The 20,874-nt window shown below is 37.1% G+C and overlaps 1 protein-coding gene across 4 annotated transcripts in view; it reads right to left on the bottom strand.

The window, feature by feature from the left end:
* The window catches only part of LRP1B (LDL receptor related protein 1B), a 1,302,041-nt gene that overhangs the window by 34,112 nt on the left and 1,247,055 nt on the right, over positions 1-20,874 (bottom strand). For 2 of the 4 annotated variants that reach the window (XM_050969139.1, XM_050969140.1), the window contains exons 83-86: positions 18,982-19,143; positions 12,594-12,768; positions 4,104-4,208; positions 3,070-3,183 (exon numbers count right to left, since the gene is read on the bottom strand). In XM_050969139.1, coding sequence (XP_050825096.1) covers positions 3,070-3,183; positions 4,104-4,208; positions 12,594-12,768; positions 18,982-19,143 — 556 coding nt within the window. The remainder of the gene's footprint in view (positions 1-3,069; positions 3,184-4,103; positions 4,209-12,593; positions 12,769-18,981; positions 19,144-20,874) is intronic. The other 2 variants (XM_050969143.1, XM_050969141.1) reach the window with 1 other exon arrangement.

Genomic DNA, 20,874 nt, shown 5'->3' with positions numbered 1-20,874 from the left:
AGCCACTGGAAATGTTGGGAGGCATGGGGTAAGGATACCCCACTAACACTCCATAGTAGCATGAAACATAAGACAGAAAAAAGAAAGTTTCTGGTGGGATGAAGCCGCTAGTGCCCCAAATATAGCTTTAAAGTTGGGTTATGTAGATAAAAGGTGAAATATGGATTTAGACCATCTGGTGCATGGTGGAAGGAATGTAACCATAGAGTCTGCCTTGTCCCTACTAACTGTAGCAAGCACAGCTTGTTAATAGTACATTAGGGTGGAAATGAGGAGACAGCCTTTTAAAAATGCATTTTTAATACCTTTTGAATGAATTTTTCTTGATGTTCAAGCTGAATTCCTGCCATGAGTATATAGTGAATTGCAGGTTATAGTGAATTGCAGACTCACAGCTTTTCATCAAGGTTAGTGATAGGATGCCAACACACTACACTATAATAATAAGGAAAAAAAACCTCTTTCCATGATGCAAAAAAAGTTTGTATTCTGTTATGAATTATCTTATGCTATAAGTAATGTATAAGATTGCTGAAGAACTCTAGATATTTAATCTTCTTGTATGCTAATAAAACATTATTTTTTTGTAACTATATATGTGGTAGTGACAGATGGACATTCACATTTTAGATGTTTAGTTTGGTCTCTCAATCTTAATTGGCCTTAAAGTCTTGAGAGATCAGGCTTTCTTGGTTCATAGTTAGTAAAAAATATTGTAGAAACCATCTTATTTATAGAATTATGGTATTTTTTTTTTCTGGTTCCACAAAGCCCAAAAGTTAAGAAAACTAAAATGATACACAAGACCCTAGATTTAGGACCCTGCTGTGACTGATTTGCATCAGGACACCAATGCAAAGAGCTGTAAAACCCACTGTAACTGGGCAGTGGAGCATTCTTCCTGCTTAAGGAGACCCTCTGGTGGTGCAAGGCTTTAATCTATAGCTACTACTACACCAACCACCACCTGATAACGTATTGCATTGCTGGAAAAAGGGAAGATGGTCTCTATGCCCCTGTGGTCCACTCATGCCCTGCTGCTGGAATGGCTCCTTGGAACTGTAGACAGCTGGGTTTTAGGACAGCTTTGCATCTATTATAACTTACACTAGTAGCCCCAAGATTGGATGAGTTCAAAGGTCTTTTTTGCCACCCTAGTTTCTTCTTCTCATTTTAACAGCGAGTATTGGTGGACCACACCTGAGGATCTGCTCCAAGCGGGGAATGAGATGTCATGAAAAATGTATCATATTAAACCCCTATTTATGCTACTCCACGAATTTCTAAGAAATTCAATTCTCCTTGGCTGAAATCCTGATCTCACTGAGGACACTGGGAGTTTTGGCACTGACTTAAATGAAACCAGAATGTCATCTTTGATTTGGGTAAATAAAGGTAAAGCTTCAGGAAAAAAAAATCTTAAAAAAACCTCACTTAAAAAAATATTTCATAAAAACAACTAGCAATAATCAAGTACACTAGAGACAAAGTGCATATTTACAAATCACATAATTAACACATTCTTTAAATTGTGGGAGACAGTTGATAAAATTCATGACTGACTGTCAATTCTCTATTAAATTTTCTATTTCATATATCAATATACAGATTTAAAATTGTTTATAATTTCTAAAAATATCAATTGACTTGCTTCAGTTTATTAGACAGAAAGGTGAAAAGGCACTGACAGCACATTTTCAAAAACAGACAGTAGTGGATTGTTTTTAATATGTAACTGCAGTTTTCTGACTACTTAAGAATAATATGCAGTGTTATATGAAAATATAAGAAATGCAGAATTAAGACAAGAATGATATGCAGTGTTATGTGAAAATATAAGAAATGCTGAATTAAGACAACCATGTTCTCCATAAAATTATACATAGTTCAAACCCATATTCCCTGAATTTTATTAATCAATTACTGACAGTTAATGGACACACATGAAGATTGCCTTCATTTTATGTTGATTCAGTCAGAACACTAATCTGCTTTTCCACAGAATTATTGTAGCTCAAGACCTAGAGTTTTGTTGCTTTGAACTATTGAAAAAAAAAAAGGAATTGTAAGCATATATTCCAATAAAAATGAAAGAATGATTCCTCATCCTAATCACTTTAATTGTCCCCCCACCAAAATCCCCCCACTACATTACAACAGAACCTCAATATTATGTGTTTACTAATAACTGAAAACATGTGTTTATATACAATGCATTTATATTTGAATAAATATTAAACCTGTTGGAGTTTCTGTATTTTATCAAATTGAAGTCTATGTCATTGGCTCATGATTTGAATTCTGACCCTTGCATCAGAACAGTTATCTGAAGCCCTGTGCAGTTTACTCTGGCATCTAGAATCAATGAGGACGTTGGACAGGATATATTTTCATTATGCAGAAGGCAGAGGAAATTTCCTTTCCTGATGAGAATGAACAGTTTCTTTTCAAGAAGTATGTCTGAAATTGCTTGAGAGAAAGGTAACACAAAAATGAAGGTAAATTATGAACTGAATCAATAAAGGATAAAAAGAGTTAAGAGAGCTTTTCTAATTTTTTGTAGTTTGTGCTAATTGCTTTTTTAAACCTGATTTACAGATTAAGTTAACAAAGAGGTTTACCAATACGAGTCTAATTGTTAAAATGGCAGCCAAATAGCCTTCTTGTTTAATTACTCTGTAAATACTGGAAATGCAAAATACATTAAAATAGCAGCAGGTAATGAATTTGTGCACAATTTGCTTCACCCCAAAACTTTATGCTGCGGATGCATTATTCATTAAAATATCTCAGATCCCACATCCAGGAACAAAAAGCTGAAGTAGTATTTTTATAATTCTTATCTGTTATTTCTTCTTCCAATAATATGGCAATAGACACTCCAACAGTCTATGTTTAAATACAGTCATCAGTATGACTATCAAAAGGGTAAGTGTGTATTACATAAATGAGCCCCCAGATTAAGTATATGCTATGAAATGTGTGTGAATGTGCATGATTTGAACCAATGAACCGTGGCCTGAAATGATGTCACACGATGTGCAGCATTAAGTGGAAGGTTAAACCTACTTGCATCTCGGTTCATTAAACGCAGTTAAAGTGCAAATTCCCTCATTCTGACAGTAGTAATCACAAGGGTTCACTTTCTGGTCACAGCGCTGACTTTTAAACCCCACAGAGCATCTGTAGAATTTCAGTAAAATACAGCTAAATAAATATTCTGCCTTTTTCTGAACAAGTTTTAAACTCATTACATACAATGATGGTAACACACGCACGCACACACACACACACACACACACTCTCTCTCTCTCTCTCTCTCTCACTCTAAATATGCTCAGCCTTTTCACAGGAGGTCCAATCTAATAACATCTTGAAAAGTATGGGTAATCAACACTAATCAAAAAATTTTGGTAACAGTGGACCCTGTATTAATCCCTTGCTTCAGGAATCAGAGTTTTGACAGAAAGCACTAAAGCCAAATGTCCTAACAGTTAGTATTGGCAATTTTAGAACATGATGGACTTAAAAAAAGATAATCCATGATTGTTTCCTAAGAATTGTTAGTAACATTTGGTACATGCTGAAGTTTATAAGTGTTTTTGCAAAACTACATGAGTTAATGTGCATGAAACTGGTCAGCCCTGAGAATCTACGTTGTTTCATGGTTTCACATCAAACTATATCTAAGGAGACTATTAAAATATGAAAAAAAATCACTTAAAAAGAGAGAAATCATTAGGCATCAAAATATTGATCATAGATGGTTAATCTCACACTACTATATATGTGAATTGCCAGCGAATATGTCGTCACACCTCAGTCTTAAGTATTCTAAGTATTCTATTGTAAAATCTTCTGGTTGAAGAGCAGTAAACAACAGTCACTAAATCATCAACAACGTCAAATGATGAACAAAAAGAATATTCTACAACTTGCAGTAGAACAGAGTGATAGACAAAAATAACACCTAGAAAAGTAAAAATACCATCGTAAGTGGTACATCATAAATACCTGAACAGATAAGAAATGCAGATGAACAAAAATTTTTTTATTATTTACTGCCACACAGATATTTTAATGATACACACAAAAATACTTACAGACAGACTGGTATATTTGTCTCTGGGTCCAGCTGACATGCACCACCATTATAACAGTAGCCATCACATAATTGACAGCTAGAAGCAATCTTTCCATTAGTGCAGCTGTAATGAAAAAAATTGTTTCCACATCATTATTGTTGAAAGCAGATGTGAACTATCTACAGATGAAAACATTCATCTTATGAGAAGTAGCAGAATTGCTGATTGATTAGATTTCACTAAGACTGTCTAGCTTGAGGCAGTAACTTTTTTAAACAGATTTTTGTAGAACAGGTCACTTTTATTCTACACAAATTCTAATATTTTCAGTCTATTTAGTTCATCATAATAAACCATTACTATAATTTATGTAATCTCCTACCAATATCTCTGCAGATCTTAATGGGGTATCATTGCATTGCTGCAAACCTGTGTCCTTGAGCCATTGTCCTGGACATCGTATGAAGACAAAACAAGACACCAGGAATGTGGCTTAACTAGGGTGCAGTTTGCTTAAGTAATATAGTTGGGAACTATCCAACAATAACTCCTCCCATGAGGGTCATTCTTCCTGCTATGATTCACTCCAGCTGGTGGAGGCTGCCATCACCCCCCCATTGTTTTAACCTGGTCCCAGCAGGCTTGCTGGGACAGATCATCCTTCCGTCATACCAGGATTAACAGGGAGGGAAAGATGGGATTGTCTCCTGTAGTAGACATTAGGAGCCCCACCCTATTCCCCATCTTTTTTTAGAAGAGACCTAAATTCCTAGGGGGACATGGAGTGGGAACTTTTCTTCTTGTGCCGAATAATCCCTAGAACTGGGGGAAGGACTTATAAACATTCCTATTAAGTGTGCGGGAGCCAATAGGCTTTGCTACAGCCTTGTGTTCCACCAATCAGCCTAACCCTCCCTCCTCCAGACAACAAGGAGACTGAATGTTCCCAAGAAGAGGAGTGTTGTATGTCTTCCAATCCACTTCTGAGTCTGGTTCATTAGAGTACCAGACCTACCTTACTGAATGACTACCTGCACTGCGCATGGGCCAAGTTGTGATAAAAATGAATTGTACAGCCTAACCTACCCACTGGGTCCTTAGGCTGCTGCAAAGAAGGTGAAAACATCCACACTATTCAGGCCAGTCTGGCAGAGAGGGAAAATTCCTTCCAAGTGCCAACAGGTAATTAGTATGATGTCCACAGCAAGACAGAAGACCCAGTCCTATTTTAATCCCAAGGGGGGAGTGGAGTGGGAGCTTTTCTTCTTGTGCAGAATGGTGCCTAGAGCTGGGGGAAGAGCTTATAACCCTCCCATTAAGTGTGTGGGAGCCTATAGCTTTGTGGTCCACCAATCAGCCTAACCACCCTCCTCCTCCAGATGACAATGATGCTGAATGTCCCCAAGAAGAGAAAGGTTGTATCCCTTAAAAGAGGCCAAAGAATTTCTTTCCACACGACCCCAAAGTTTCCCCCACCTCTGAGGCCTTTTGGGAGTTGGGCATTGCTTGTAAAACCTCTGTGGTATTAAATGTAAGCAAATAAGAAATTTTTAGTCAATCTCAACCTGAGTTTGAACTCAATTTTGTAGACACAGCATGGTTGTCTTTAAAAAGCCAATATTATTATTACTGATTGTTTGTTGGACAGTAGTACTAGCCATGAGTTTATGGGGTTATTGTGCTAGGAACATACCTTAGTCCTTGATCTGAATAGACAAATAGTGAGTGAAAAGCAATATTTGCATTTTACATAGGGGGAACTGAGGCACAGGATGATAAAAACAACTTTGGCTAAGGTCCCACAGGAAATTTCTGGCAGAAGTGTGAAGTGAACTCTCATCGCCTGAGTCCCATTCCAATGCCTTAATCAAGAAAAGACATTCTTCTTGTTGGCATTTGCCAACTGCTATCAAGCAGTGGTCTGTGATTACCACACTTTCTCCTTATTATTAGAATAGAAGCTATCTGTGGCAATGGTTGACAAAAGTAGACCTTTTAATAGTTTCTACTGTTGTGTGCATTATAAAACTAACTGGTGAAAGTCACAAACCTGCAGCAAAACACAACTTGTACATTTTCTGAGTTCAGACCTAGAACCCATGTGTTCATAGATCCAGATGCTAGGCTCCTGTTCAGTTTTTTCAGTTCATTGTGTTAGTAACTGTAAATTGCACAACCTCTCATTCTCTGTACCTAATTGCTGACTATCAAACTATTCCTCTGGTACTGGTATTACCATTCAATGTAGATAAATACAGAGATTAGCCGCAATAATATACATAGTTCTCAAAATATGTGAATATTCTATTTTATTAAAGTTTTTGTTCGCCTACTTACTAGAAATTTGATTCTTTCTCACTGTTATACTTATAAAATACAAAATGGGATGGAACTGAAGACAATCTGCTTTTGTCCATAAAGTACTGTACTGTAGTTGAATGTGATTACCTATCTATCCATCTGCACACCAGCAGAAGCCTCTTAACAGCTAAAAACAAGTAGGATTCAATGCTGTGTGATACGAACACCGTTTCCACACCTCTGTGTGACATGTACTGTTTACCATTTGCATCTTCTTTTTATCTTCACAAACAATTTCTTTTGGCTTCTTTTTGCCTTTCATGATATCATCATATTTTTGCATTCTTTATTCTTTCAATACTTTTTTCATTCTTCCTTCTTTGACTGTTCTCTTTAGCTCAATCCCATCTTCTTCTTTTGGGTCCCACGTTTGCTTTTTCTTCTTCATTTTAATATGTATTAAAGCTCTGTCTTCCATTAAATAACTAGCAGTTCGAACAACCCTACTTCCTTCCAGTCTGAAGTTATCGTAGCAGTGAGGAACTGAGAGGAGACACGTCTATTAGCAATGCCAGTTTAGCACTGTGTAGGTGGCAGCTTGGTTCCAGCGGTAATATGCACTAACAACAGGGCTTCTAAAGAAAGGCCAATTACTGAGCAACTTTCAAATTGCAAAAAGGGTTTCATGATGCTGATGATTTTCATACAGCTTTGCTCATGAATGTGAAAAGCTCTTTCTTTCTTTAACCCTTTAATTGTGGAAAACTGGCTAGGGATTATCATCCAATGCATTCGTATTTATGGAAAACCTGACTGCTGTTCTCTGTGAAGTATGTTACACATTTTTGTAATGTCAGCTGTAGGTCTATTTATTATATCTATTTTACATAGATACAAAACTAAATATTTTATAAGATGCAAACAAAGCAAAATTGGCAAGTGTCTATATGCTTGTAATTAAAAAAGCAAAACACATTTTAAAAAATAAAACTGGCTATTATAATTTGCTTTTTAAAGGGAAGCTATAACACGTAGTTCATACAATAGTCCTTGGGTCCAGATTATGTTCACATGGCAGAGGTAAGGAAAAATGATGAGTTCAAAGATGCACTGGCCTGGTTCTCCAGCATTATGATGGCTTCCTGTGGCCCTAAAAAACTATTCCAGTGCCTAGGGATTGCAGAATGTAGGTGGCCACACCACGTTTCCTTGAGTACACTACCTGCACTAGCTCTATGGCACAAAAGATTCCCTTGAGCAGGAAAAGTCCTTTTGTGGTGCTTTAAAGTGAGTGTAGTGCTGCTTAAAGCAGGCATAATAGGGCCCCAAATCTGGCACATGTAGATTACACACACACTCTATTAACACCTTAGTTATGAGAACATGTCTGTTACACATGTATAATTTTATTTTGAGCAATTCCTAAATTTGGAATACACGTTTAATGTTCTCTCAGTATAGATGTTTTTATGGGATTTCCTAAATGTTTTTTCAGAGCCTCTTGTAGAAGCAGGTTCAAGAGCTGAATCTTTCAGTCTTTCTGGGTGCTTTTAATGAAAGGCTTTGCAGGCATCAGAGATTTTAGCTGAATGCTCTTCTCTGACGCATAAAAGCAAAATGTCAAATGCCTTTTTCCTATATGGATCTATTATCTTCGACAAGGACCACAATGAGCCCAAATCATCAAACATTTCATTAAATAGCTGAAAAATTGCAAAAATCTAACCAAGACTTTTGAACCCACACTATGATTATCTATTAGAAGTACTTATGGACTGTTTACAACTATTTGTATATAAATAATAAAATGCAGAAAAGGGTGAATTTGGTTTGTAAATGCCCTGGGAGGCTAATAGGGAGAACTGACAGAGGAAGTTTCCTTTCCTGATAAGAATTAAGTTTCTTTTCAAAAAGTATGTCTGAAATTACTTGAGAGAAAGGTAACGTAAAAATGAAGGTAAATTATAAATTGAATGAAATGGGCAATCATAGCAAGGACAAAGAAGAGACAAAAAGGTATAACTGGCATCAGAGAGACTTGGTAGGATAATTCACATGACTGGAAGATTGGTATTGAAGTACGCAACTTGTTCAGGAAACACAGGCAGGGAAAACAGGGAAGATGTATTGCCTTGTATATCAAAGATGTATACACTTGCACTTAGGTCAAGATAGAAGTGGGAGGCAGACCTGCTGAAAGTCTCTGGGTAAGGATAAAGGGATAAAAAAAACCCAGGGTGATGTCATGGTGGTGGTCTAATACTGACCACTGAACCAGGAAGAAGATGTGTATGAGGCTTTTTTAATAACTAACAAAATTATGCAAGCCTGGGACTTTGTGGTGATTGGGAACTTCACCTACCCAGTTATCTGTTGGGAAAATAATAAAGAATGGCACAAATCATCCTACATGTTGTTGGAATGCATCAGAGACAACTTTTTATCAGTTGGAGGAAGCAACTAAGGGAGAGGCATCAGAGGAGGAAGCAACTAAGGGAGGGAATGCATCAGAGACAACTTTTTATCAAGTTGGAGGAAGCAACTAAGGGAGAGGCAGTTCTATTTTTGATTCTGAGAAATAGGAAGGAACTTATTGAGAATTTGAAGATGGAAGGCAGCTGGGGTGAAAGATGACATAGTTCATGATTCTAAGAAAAATAGGAGAATAAAGACAGTTGACTTCAAGAAGGCAGACTTTTGCAAACTCAGAGAATTGGTAGTCAAGATTCTGTGGGAGGCAAATCTAAGGAAAAAAGGAGTTCAGGAGAATTGGCAGTTTTTTTAAAGAGACATTATTAAAGGTACAAGTGCAAACTACCCTAATGTGTAGGAAAAATAGGCTTGGCTTAACCAGGAGAACATCAAAGTTCTGAAATTGAAAAAAAAGAGTCATACAAAAGTGGAAACTAGGTTCAATTATGTAGGATGAATATAAAAAATACAAACACAATCATGTAGGAACAAAACTAGAAAGGCCAAGGCACAAAATGAGATTAAACTAGCTAGGAACATAACAGGTAGCAAGAAAACATTTTGCAAATAAATTAGAAGACGACAAGGACCAATGAAAGGATAGGCCCTTATTCAATGAGGAGGGAAAGACAATAACAGAAAGCACAGCAATGGCCGAAGTGGTGAGTGCCTATTTTATTTCAGATTTCACCAAAAAGATTAGCAGTAGTGAATGTCAGTGTAAATGGAGCAGGATCTGAACCTAAAATAGGAAAAGAACAAATCTGATATCTTCAAGTCATCAGGAACTGAAGAAATACATCTAGAATACTTAAGGAACTGGCTGAGGAGATCTCTGAGTAATTAGCAATTATCTTTGAGAACTTGTGGAGGATGGGAGACATCCCAGAGGACTTGAAAGGGGCAAATATAGTACCTATATATGAAAAGGGGAATAAGGGAAACCAAAAAAATTACTCACCAAACAGTTTAACTTTGGTATCTGGAAAGATAATGGAGCAAATAATCAAACAAACAATTTGTAAGCACCGAGAAGATAATAAAGTGGCAAGTAATAGACAATATGTATTTGTCAAGAATAAATCATGTTACCTGTCAAAGAACGATATTAGGTTGGTTTGACAAGTTTTACGAATGGGGGAAGCAGTATGTGTGACATATATTGACTTTAGTAAGGTTTTTGATACTGTCTTACATGACCTTCTCATAAGTAAATTAGGGAAATCTAGTCTAGAGAATCCTAATATAAAGTGGATGCACAACCGGTTGCAAACTAGTACTCACAGAATAATCATCAATTGTTCACAATCAAGCTGGAAGGACATATCAAGTGGAGTTCTGCAAGGATTTGTCCTGAGTTCAGTTCTATTCAATATCTTTATAAATCATTTGGAAAGTGGCAGAGAGAATACTTTTATAAATGCTGCAGATGATACCAAACTGGGAGGGGTCATAAGCATTTTGGAAGTCAGGATTAGAAATCAAAATGACCTCAATAAATGTGAGAAATGGTTTCAAAAATATAGGATTAAATTTAATAGGGACAAATGCAAATTACTACACTTAGGAAGGAAAAACCAGTTGCACACATACAAACTGGGAAATGACTGCTTAGGAAGGAGTACTGAAGAAAAGGATCTAGGGGTTATAGTGAATCCCAACCTAAAATGAGTAAAGTATGTAATACTGTAGTAAAAGAAGTGAACATCATTCTGGGATGTATTCGCAAGAGTGTTGTAAACAAGACACAGGAAGTAATTATTTCACTCTACTCAGCCCTGATAAAGCTTCAATTGGAGTATTGTGTTTTGGGCACCACAACTTGGCAAAGATGTGGACAAATTGCAGAAAACGCAGAGGAGAGTAACAAAAATGAGTACGTTTCTTGAAAACATGACCTATGAGGAAAGATTGAAAAAACTGGGTTTGTTTGATTTAGAGAAGAGAAGACAGAGGGGATATGATTAGAGACTAACAAATGTATTTGGGCATAAGCTTTCATGGGCTAAAACCCACTTCAGATGCACGTAGCGATCATTGTTTTTGCTGATACAGACTAACATGGTTACCACTCCTCAGTACATAAAAGGTTGTTATAAAGAGGACGAGATAAAATATTCTCCTTATTCGCTGAGGGCAGGACAAGAAGTAATGGACTTAAATTGCAGCAAGGGAGATATAAGTTAGACACTAGGAAAAAACTTCCTAACTGTAAGGGTAGTTAAGCACTGGACCAAATTACCTAGGGGGACAATGGAATCTCCATCACTGGAGGTTTTTAGGAATAGGTTAGACAAACACCTGTCAGGGATAGTCTAGATCAGTGGTTCCCAAACTTGTTCTGCTGCTTGTGCAGGGAAAGCCCCTGGCGGGTCGGGCAGGTTTGTTTACCTGCCCTATCTGCAGGTTTGGCCGATTGTGGCTCCCAGTGGCCGCGGTTAACTGCTCCAGGCCAATGGGAGCTGCTGGAAGCGGCGTAGGCCGAGGGACGCAGTGGTCACCGCTTCCAGCAGCTCCCATTGGCCTGGAGCAGTGAACCGCAGCCACTGGAAGCTGCAATTGGACAAACCTGCGGATGCAGCAGGTACACAAACTGGCCCGGGCCGCCAGGGGCTTTCCCTACACAAGCAGCGGAACAAATTTGGGAACCACTAGTCTAGATAATGCTTAGTCCTACCTCAGTGCAGGTGATTGGACTAGACCCTATTGAGGTCCAATCCAGTCCTACATTTCTATGATTCTGTGATTAAACAATTAGTTAAAGAATGCTGGGCTTAGTAGCAACACATCGAGCTATGCTTTTCAGGGCAATTCTTCCATGTCTTAGGTGAGTAAAGAAAAGTAGCTCTTGGGCTTATAGTTTAAAAACAATACAAAGAATTCTATACTTGCTAAATAATTATGTACAATACTTAATGTGTTTTATTTCTTATGTATCTTTCTTATGTATGATATATAAGGATATGATATTACAACCTCCTGTATTTCAAGATGTATGATATAAAATTCAAACCATTAAATATAAATGGCCTTCACTTGCACATGTGAATATCACTGAACTCTACAATGCCAATGATATAACTGTTTTCATAGGAATTAATATATTTCAATGTAGTAAAAGAATTTGTGATGGCATGAAGTACTACAGTGTTTTATTTCCATTTATTGGGGATAACATACACAATTTTCTAGTGTGTTTTTTTTCCTCTTATGAGTACCGTGGTTGTCCCAAACCTGAAACAATAAAAAGTGTTATGGCATCCCACACCATCACACATTATCTATTTATTATACTCATAAGCAAGGACTTCTGTACAGGTTACTGATAATCTAAGAAATTATGTCTGTCTTTACTTTCAGAAATGGTCAGAATAATATATAACCTCTGCTTCCATGGCACAATCATGTTTTATACTTACTGAGAATATGAGAGTAAAATGTAGTTCTTCGTTTTGATTGAGGTTATGTTCTCCTTGAAGTTGTGCAGGTTATCATTCCATCCCACCTGTCATATTCAAAGCCTGGATTCTCAAATTCCACCAGAAACAAAGGACTCTGCCTGGTTACTTGTGAGCTAATGATGATACCATGTTTACACCATCTTGTAATCCACCATTCATGAGGTACAACTCTGTTGTATGTTATCAAGTATAATGACTTACTGATTATTTCATTTTAACTATTAATTGATCTATGTATATAATATAGCACTTTCAATCTAACAAAAACACTTACTTGCATATTATGTCATCATTGTCCTTGTTTATTATGCAGTGCCCACCATGGCATCTTACACACTTGTCTACTTCACATTTTGGACCCTCATATTGTACAGGACAGACACATTCTACACTTCCATCATCAGCAATGGTACAAGATTCAGAATTCACACAATAATGGTGGCATACATCTGCAAAGAATGTAAAAGTGAAAAATTAAAAGGTATTAAAGAAATTTATTTTAAAAATAATGACACACGGCTTTGCTTTCTTTATTTTAAAAAAGAATAGCAACAAAAAAGAAATGAGCAAACATAAAAGTTGTTGATTCATTGGCAAATATGATAAGATTCAGAATATGAAGACATTACTATAAACTTCCAGTTACATACCATGAGCAGGGAAAAAGAAATTTAGGCTGATAACAGATTATTTCCTCTGGAAGCCTACCCATCTATGGTTTTTTCCCACCTACTTTAACTAATGAAAGAAAAGCTAAGCAATGTTAACTAAATTAATTCAATTAAAGAGATACTGTAAGAATACAAATGTTTTAAATATATGCATTTGTGTTAATAACACTATTTAATGTTACTGAAACCAAATATTTTAAAATTCCCATTAATCTTAATTTAATGTTTTTATTAATTATGAAAATTTATATAATAAAATTTACGTTATAATGAAATTCTAACAGCAACTTATAGAGAAGTAGTCCCTGATCCAGCAAATATTTGAACACATACTTAACTTTATGCATTTTGAGTGATACCACTGTTTTGAAATATATAATTATTGACTGCTTAAATATTTGCAGTACTGAGACCCTAGTGGTGAATAGCTCTCTATGCCCTATTACTAACATACTAAACCACCTAGAATTCCTCCCTATCACAATATTCTTTTAGCAGAAGCAAGTAATGTGAAGTAGACTTTTATCACTTGGTTACAGAGTATTTGCTGTTTTACTGTTAACATTGATTTCGATTTGTGTGTCACTCAAATGGACCCTGGGGCCTACTGTCAATTCTTAAAAGGACAGTCTCTATTTTTAATGCTTTAAAATACCTTCTCCAACTGTGGCTAGTCAACATTACTTAATGCATTTTATTGGTGGTTATGACATACAGTTTTAATTGAATTAATAAAATGCAATATAGAATGGGAGACTTTTAACTTCTCAGATATAGATTGGAGCATAAACACTACTAATAATGGTAGAGTCTCATTATTCCTGGATGTGATAACCAACATATTTTCTCACCAAATAGTTATTGAACCAACAAAAGTTGATGCTATTTTAGATTTGTTTTTGCTAAGTAATGAGGATGTTATAGAGGAGCTAGCTGAAGAAAATAACCTTGGACTGAGCAATTATGAGTTGATTCAATGTGAATTAAATTGAAGGATAATCAAAAACAGCTTAGTAATAAGGTTTATTATTTCAATATAGGTGGATTGAGAAATTAAGGGAAGTAGTGTAGTCAGCTGGATTGAAGAGCTCAGGTACTTCAATGTGGAAGGGGCTGGGAATTTATTTAAGTCAAAGGTGCAAAAACTATCTGGAATTTCCATCCCAAGTAAGAGGAAAAAACGTGGAGGGAAGGGCTCCAGACCCAAATGGATGCTTAACCACCTCACAAATAATATTAACAACATGTAGAGTGCCTATAAGGAAAGGACAAAGGGATTAATCAACAAAGAATGCTAAATTTCGAGCTCAGAAAGTATAGGGATACAGTGAGTATTGCCAAAAAGTGGATAGAATCTAAAAATCCAATCGCTGCAATAGAATGTGCTGAATCCCTGTATATAAGGTATTTTAAACTTTCATCTCTGTTTGCTGTGTTGTAATCCCAGGAGAAACAAGGTGGGTGACGCAACATCTTTTATTGGATGAACTTCTGTTGGTGAAACAGACAACTTTCCAAACTACAGGGAGCAAGAGCTCTGAGTCTTGAACTACAACAATCTGGATTGCCCTAGATTTCTGTTTAAGGCAGTCAACTAATAAAATGTTTTTTTTTTCCTGCCTGATTACCATTAAAATTGTAAAAGCCTAAACCAGGCAAATTCAGCCTGATTTGGGAGTTAAAATATATAGAATTCATAAGTTCCTGCAATTATTCTAGAGATACCAATGTAGCATATCCTATATTCAGAATTTTTTTGTCTGGAAATTCAGTCAGTTTAGATTGTAGATTCTTCCTATTTGCTGCACATGCCAGTCTTCTTCTGAAACGCCTTAATTGCTTCCAATAGAGTATATCCCAAGAGATATTAGCATCTAAGAAAAAGACTCCATATTTATACAAATATTTTAGTGAGGACCTTGCGGCAAAAATACATTAAAGCTTCAATGTTTATGTATAATAGTGAAAGCTACCAGAGTACGACTGACCCCTGTTCCAGCATCTTCTGTGCAGTATTATCTATAAGACTGTGCAATGTGAGGAAGTAACCAAGCCTAGAGAGCTAGAGGTTCTGTTCCACAGGTTGAGTAGAGCTATTCAGTGCAGGACCCATGTCACATTTGCTATTCCCCATGTTCTTGGGCTATAGTGAGATGGCTTGGCCTCCATCATAAATTACAGCCTGTAGGGACCTTTGTGACAGCCAGAGATCACTGAAGAACAGCATGCTCCAGTAACACCTCTTCTCCTCAACATAATCTCCTACCCACACCAGAGTTCATAAGGGGATCTAGTGGATGTGGTGAGCCCGGGAATCCACAGCTGGATACTTAGGCCAGTTTAGGGCTGTTTTGCAGTATTGGAGTATAGTGGCAAATCATCCTTACTGAGGGCAAAATTCTGGTCCACTTGTATTAGAGAAAAGTATTACCCAATTTGTTGGATTCCAGATACAATATAGTCCCAAAACCAGAGTAAGCAAATTATATAATCTGGCAATACAACATGAAGAATAGGTTGGTCTAAAAAGAGACCTATAATCATTTTAAAATCCTCTGTAAAAATAATCATATTCATATGTAGCTTTGCAAAAGGCACAGTGTGGAGGGAAATGCTGGATTATAGACTGTCTGCATCTCCATCTAACTAATCAGACTATGGTCTCGTCACTGTGGTATCTGAGAGGCTTTCAAAACACAAAACCAAGTCCCATCCTAAAATATAGATAGTTCACTTAGTTAAGTATTGTGATTGTTAAAAATTCTGTCTTCTTTTGAAAGCTACAGTAAAGATACATGTCCTGCACTTGGAGATGAAAGCCACAAGATACCAGCTCTCCCTATGCAGTGAGGCTGAAGCAAACAAAAACACAAATATCGGAGGATTATATTATCTAACACAAAAATTAGCTGCTTTTTACAGACTGAACTATAATAAACTCTGTTAATTAACCCAAACTTTCTGAAGGAAAGGCTTCTCAGTTTCAAGAAAATGAAATTATTGCAAGAGTGCTATATTCATTTATACATATTTTAAATGGGTCAGACTTTTGTTTCAAGAGATGAACTTGAACAGCTTAATTATTCCACATGTGCCACTGAAGGAATTTTAAATAAAGAATTTTTTTCAAGGAGATGAACACAAGTGTGCAGACCTATAGTGACTGTACAAATGTTAGGTCCTATGGAATGTAAGCATCAGGATAATGTCAGGCTGTGTAACAGGGTGAGTTCTCTGTATATTTTATAAAATGCCATAATTTCCATATTCATGTACTTAAATGCATTTCACCAGTGTCCAGGTAATCTGACATGAGAACACAGGTTCAGGATATCAGGCCAAACAAGAACCTATGGCAGTACATTTGGTTAGACTTCCAGAAAAAAAGAAGTATGAGAACAAATAAGGGAATGTAATATTAAAAGCATGAAAGAAATTGGGCACATAAACTTTATATTCCTGTCATAAAACACCTTTGCAATATTTGCTGCTTGGAGGCCTGGGGTCCATACGGGCATATTTCTTTTTATGTTAATTTGTACCATTCACTTTACCATTACAAGGCAAAAACTAATGTGCTTTACAGGCAATTGATCTTTATTATAATGAAGTTGTAATAATCTGTTTCAGCATCCATAGAAACAAATATCACACACAGGTAAAAAACAAACCTTGCATATATGTTTAAATTATTAACTATAAACCAAATACCAGTGCAATCTGTATCAAACAACTGTTGGCCATTATAAAGCACTCTAAAAATGTTGGAAAAGCCTTATAAGAAAAAAGAAAGAAAGAAGTCTTATACAAACAAAAGCCTTAATGCATTTAAACCTCTTTGAATTATGCTGTTATTCCAAACATTGTCAGCAGACAATCCAAATCTGATAATAAACATGCCTTTTAAAAAGTACCCCTACATTTACATTTAAATTAATTCTCTTTAAAAAATGATGTTTGCAGAAGCATTCAACTAGAAACAATTTGTTTGGTTTGGCGTAAGACTCAAGTAAATATTTTTTCTTAATCTGTGTGTTTGTCTGTGCATGATTTATGTACTATATTGTTTTCAAATATCCAATTGTATTTGCAGATAGTTATTTGTGAATCCATGCAGTTTGTTTAATAACAAGTGGGACAGAATCACAATTACTTCTGTTCTTCCATTCAAAGGCTTGCATTTATTTCATAGTCTCCCAACTGGAAATACATTCCATTTATTTCAATACAAATCCCATTTAAGATACCTACTAACCTTTTCCTTGTTTGACAGACTGTTCACTATTAAACAAAACAGTTTTAGTATCTGGTAAAGAGCTGTGAACCAGACTTTTAAAATATCTAATTTCCCCTTGATTTTGTTTAAATCCAGCATTTTTAGCTACTTCATAGGATAGGCAAAAAAGGACAAACGACTATCTCCACAAATATGTCATTACAATTTATACCAGTGTTTCTCAAACTGGGGTCGCCACTTGTGTAGGGAAAGCCCCTGGAGGGCCGGGATTGTTTGTTTACCTGCCCCATCGGCAGGTCCGACCAATTGTGGCTCCCATTGGCCGTGGTTCACCGCTGCAGGCCAATAGGAGCTGCTGGAAGCGGCGCGGGCCGAGGGACTTACTGCATAATCAATCTTCCCCTAGCAGGAAGAGCTACTTCATTCAGTATATTTATGTAAGATTCTCACATAGAAAATCTTTAAATCTATTCACATCTTAAAAAAATAGAAGAGAAGATGTAGGCCAATCTTTCTTCCCAGCCTTTACATAATACTACAACATTTCAGCAGAATTTTTACTGTTCTAATACATTAAGACATAGAAACCCAATACATTTTCAGAAAGGAAGGAAACCATCTTCTATAACCACATCTAACTTCCTGTTAAGCCCCAATAAATGTTACGGGAGCTCCTTTTTATGGATGGCAGGTCAATAATTGGACAAAAGGTTGGCCATGTAGACGTAAAAAATGGTGAAATGTTGTGAAGGAAGAAGTACCAGGGATTTGGACTGAACCTGGATATGGGGGACTAAGGAAAAGGAGTCAAAGATAACATCCTAGCAGGCTAAGTAACAGGGAGGATGGTAGTATTATTGACCTGGCAAAGCAAGTTGTTCTACTGTGCAGTGCCATTCATAAATGTATAAGATGCATATTGAGAAAATACTCCATGCCATAATAAATACATATTGGAAAAATAATAAATATTGTAATCATAATTACAGGTTATATGCCTACACCTAGGGCAGGGGTAGCTAACCTATGGCATGCATGCCAAAGGTGGCACGCAAGCTGATTTTCAGTGGCACTCACACTGCCTGGGTCCTGGGCACTGGTCTGGGGGGCTCTGCATTCTAATTTAATTTTAAATGAAGCTTCTTAAACATTTAAAAACCCTTATTTACTTTACATACAACAATAGTTTAATTATATATTATAGACTTATAGAAAGAGACCTTCTAAAAACATTAAAATGTATTACTGGCACGCGAAAACTTAAATTGGAGTGAATATATGAAGACTCAGCACACCACTTCTGAAACATTGCCGACCCCTGATCTAGGTTTTTATATATTAATAATTTTTGCATTAGATCTATAACTGCAATTCTTAGTTTTACACAACACTCACAAGAGGGAAATATCAAAACCATTAATTTATTATGATTGTTGTACTTACTATAAAATAATACGTGAATTTTAAACCTATGCCAATATACAAAGCCACAGACCTCAATCGTGACTTATAATGTCCCTTTCTATGCCAGTGCTCCTGCCAGGTTTGCAGTTAGTTTCTCTAGTTAAGTGTTCAGTGGTGTGGGTTGAGTCTAACAAATTCATTTTACTTGTGATCAAACAAACTTTGGATTGAGGTTTACTGGGGGTTAGGGGAACAGGAAAACCTACTCAGCCAACTACTCACTTTAAATTTCAATTTTATAAAACTTTCAATGGGCTGCAGAGTTCCCTGGCACATGGAGTATTACTTACAGTATTGACATCTGTCTCCAGTGTACTCAGTCAGGCAGTGACAATAGGGCTGATTTCCAGCAGTGACACTGCAGGTTCCTCCATTTTGACAAAAATGATCACAAACTGTTTGATTGCAGTTTGGTCCTGTAAAACCCAGCGCACAGCTGCATGTAGGCCTCCCTATTCGAAATAAAGACAACTATTTTTATGGTAAAATAAATATGCATTAAACTCAAAAGCAGTACTTTTAATATAAGCATGCATTTCTGATCATAGTAAAGAGTTTTGATATTTAAGCCCAATAATATTTTTTGCAAGACACCAAAACATTTCATTGATCTGTACTGTTGTAAAGGAATGCAACTTGGCTCCAGAATTCTAGTAGAAAAACGCACAACAATAAATGAAGTGGATGCTCCAATGATCACACCTAAGTGATTTCACTATATTGTTGCAGATTCTCTCTGGTGTGCAAGAGAGTTCTTGGAGCCTGGATTGGAGGCCAGTCTTAGGGCTCGCTTCATAATTAACAATTTACGTTTTATTTCTCTACTTTTATGAGATCTGCTTTTGAAGGAGGAGCAGATTGTACACTTGGCCGATATGTGGGTGTTTCCCTCACAATGGAGGCACTGAGAGTAGCCATCACTGACCACGATAGCTTCCTAATAGGAAAGACATCATTTAAAGCCTAGGGATCTCGGTACACCCCAGAAGCATTAATGCCCAGAATAACCCCTCAAGAGAGGAAACAAAAAAGAGGGGGAAATGAAACAAAACCAAAGGCCCCCAAACTAAATAAATGAATTAAACTAAGAAACACAAAAGCTAATGATAATTAACTATATCTAAGCAAAGCAGGCATGCTTGACACTGCATAATAGGCCAAAGACTGTTGAGAATGAACTGAGGGCGGTTCACCCATGTAGCTCTGCATATCCTCAGTACAGGGCACGAGGATGTGTATAGAGCACATGCATGGTCCAAACAAGTACTGCTACTAAAAATCTCCAGTCAAGGGTGCATGCACACATGACGGGAACCTACTCACAGAACTGTCTGGATCCAACAGAAGTTCACCATTTGCTCCTTCTCCTTTTTTAAAATCTATATTCTACTTTGAAGTTTCTAAACTTCAGTCCACATCAATTGCCTTGACTTGTCAATTCTGCCCTACCCTTTCACACCTTCTAATCTCCCCTCCTCATTTCTTTCCTTTTCCTTATGAATCACTCTTTCTCCCCTGGCCTTTCCCTCTACATCAGTTTCATGTTGTTTACCATATCCTAAAGAAATCTTCACTCAACCACAATTGTCTTTTGATCATTCCATTTCTGTCCTCCTCTTTACCTCTAAAGCTCCTTGAATGGTCAGTCTCTTCCCAGGTTCTAGAATTATTCTCTTACAATGCTCTCCTTTTTCTATCCCTGTTCCACTGCACTGTTCTCACAATAGCCAGTAAATGATCTATATAGAGAGTTTCAAGATATGTCTGCAACTGGGAGGTGTGATTCCCAGCCTAGAACAGGCAGACTCATGCTAACTCACCTGGAGCAAGCATGCTAAAAAAAAGCAGTGTGGACACTGCAGTACTTGAGGTGGCTCAGGCTCGCTGGCCAACCTTGGATCCAAGGGTTCAGGCGGGTTTGAACTTGGGTGACTAACCCTATCTGCCACTAGCTCAGTGTTTCTCAAACCAGGGTTGCCGCTTGTGTAAGGAAAAGCTCCTGGGAGGCCGGGCTGGTTTGTTTACCTGCCACGTCCGCAGGTCTGGCTGATAGCAGCTCCCAAGGGCCACAGTTCGCCGCTGCAGGCCAATGGGAGCTGCTGGAAGTGGCAGCAAGTAAGTCCCTTGGCCCACACCACTTCCAGCAGCCCCCATTGGCCTGCAGCAGAGAACTGCAGCCAGTG

The sequence above is a fragment of the Gopherus flavomarginatus genome, chromosome 10 (assembly GCF_025201925.1).
Source record: "Gopherus flavomarginatus isolate rGopFla2 chromosome 10, rGopFla2.mat.asm, whole genome shotgun sequence".
Lineage (NCBI taxonomy): Eukaryota > Metazoa > Chordata > Testudines > Testudinidae > Gopherus > Gopherus flavomarginatus.
Note: the sequence above shows the minus strand (reverse complement) of the source record. Positions and strands in the feature narration are given on the sequence as shown.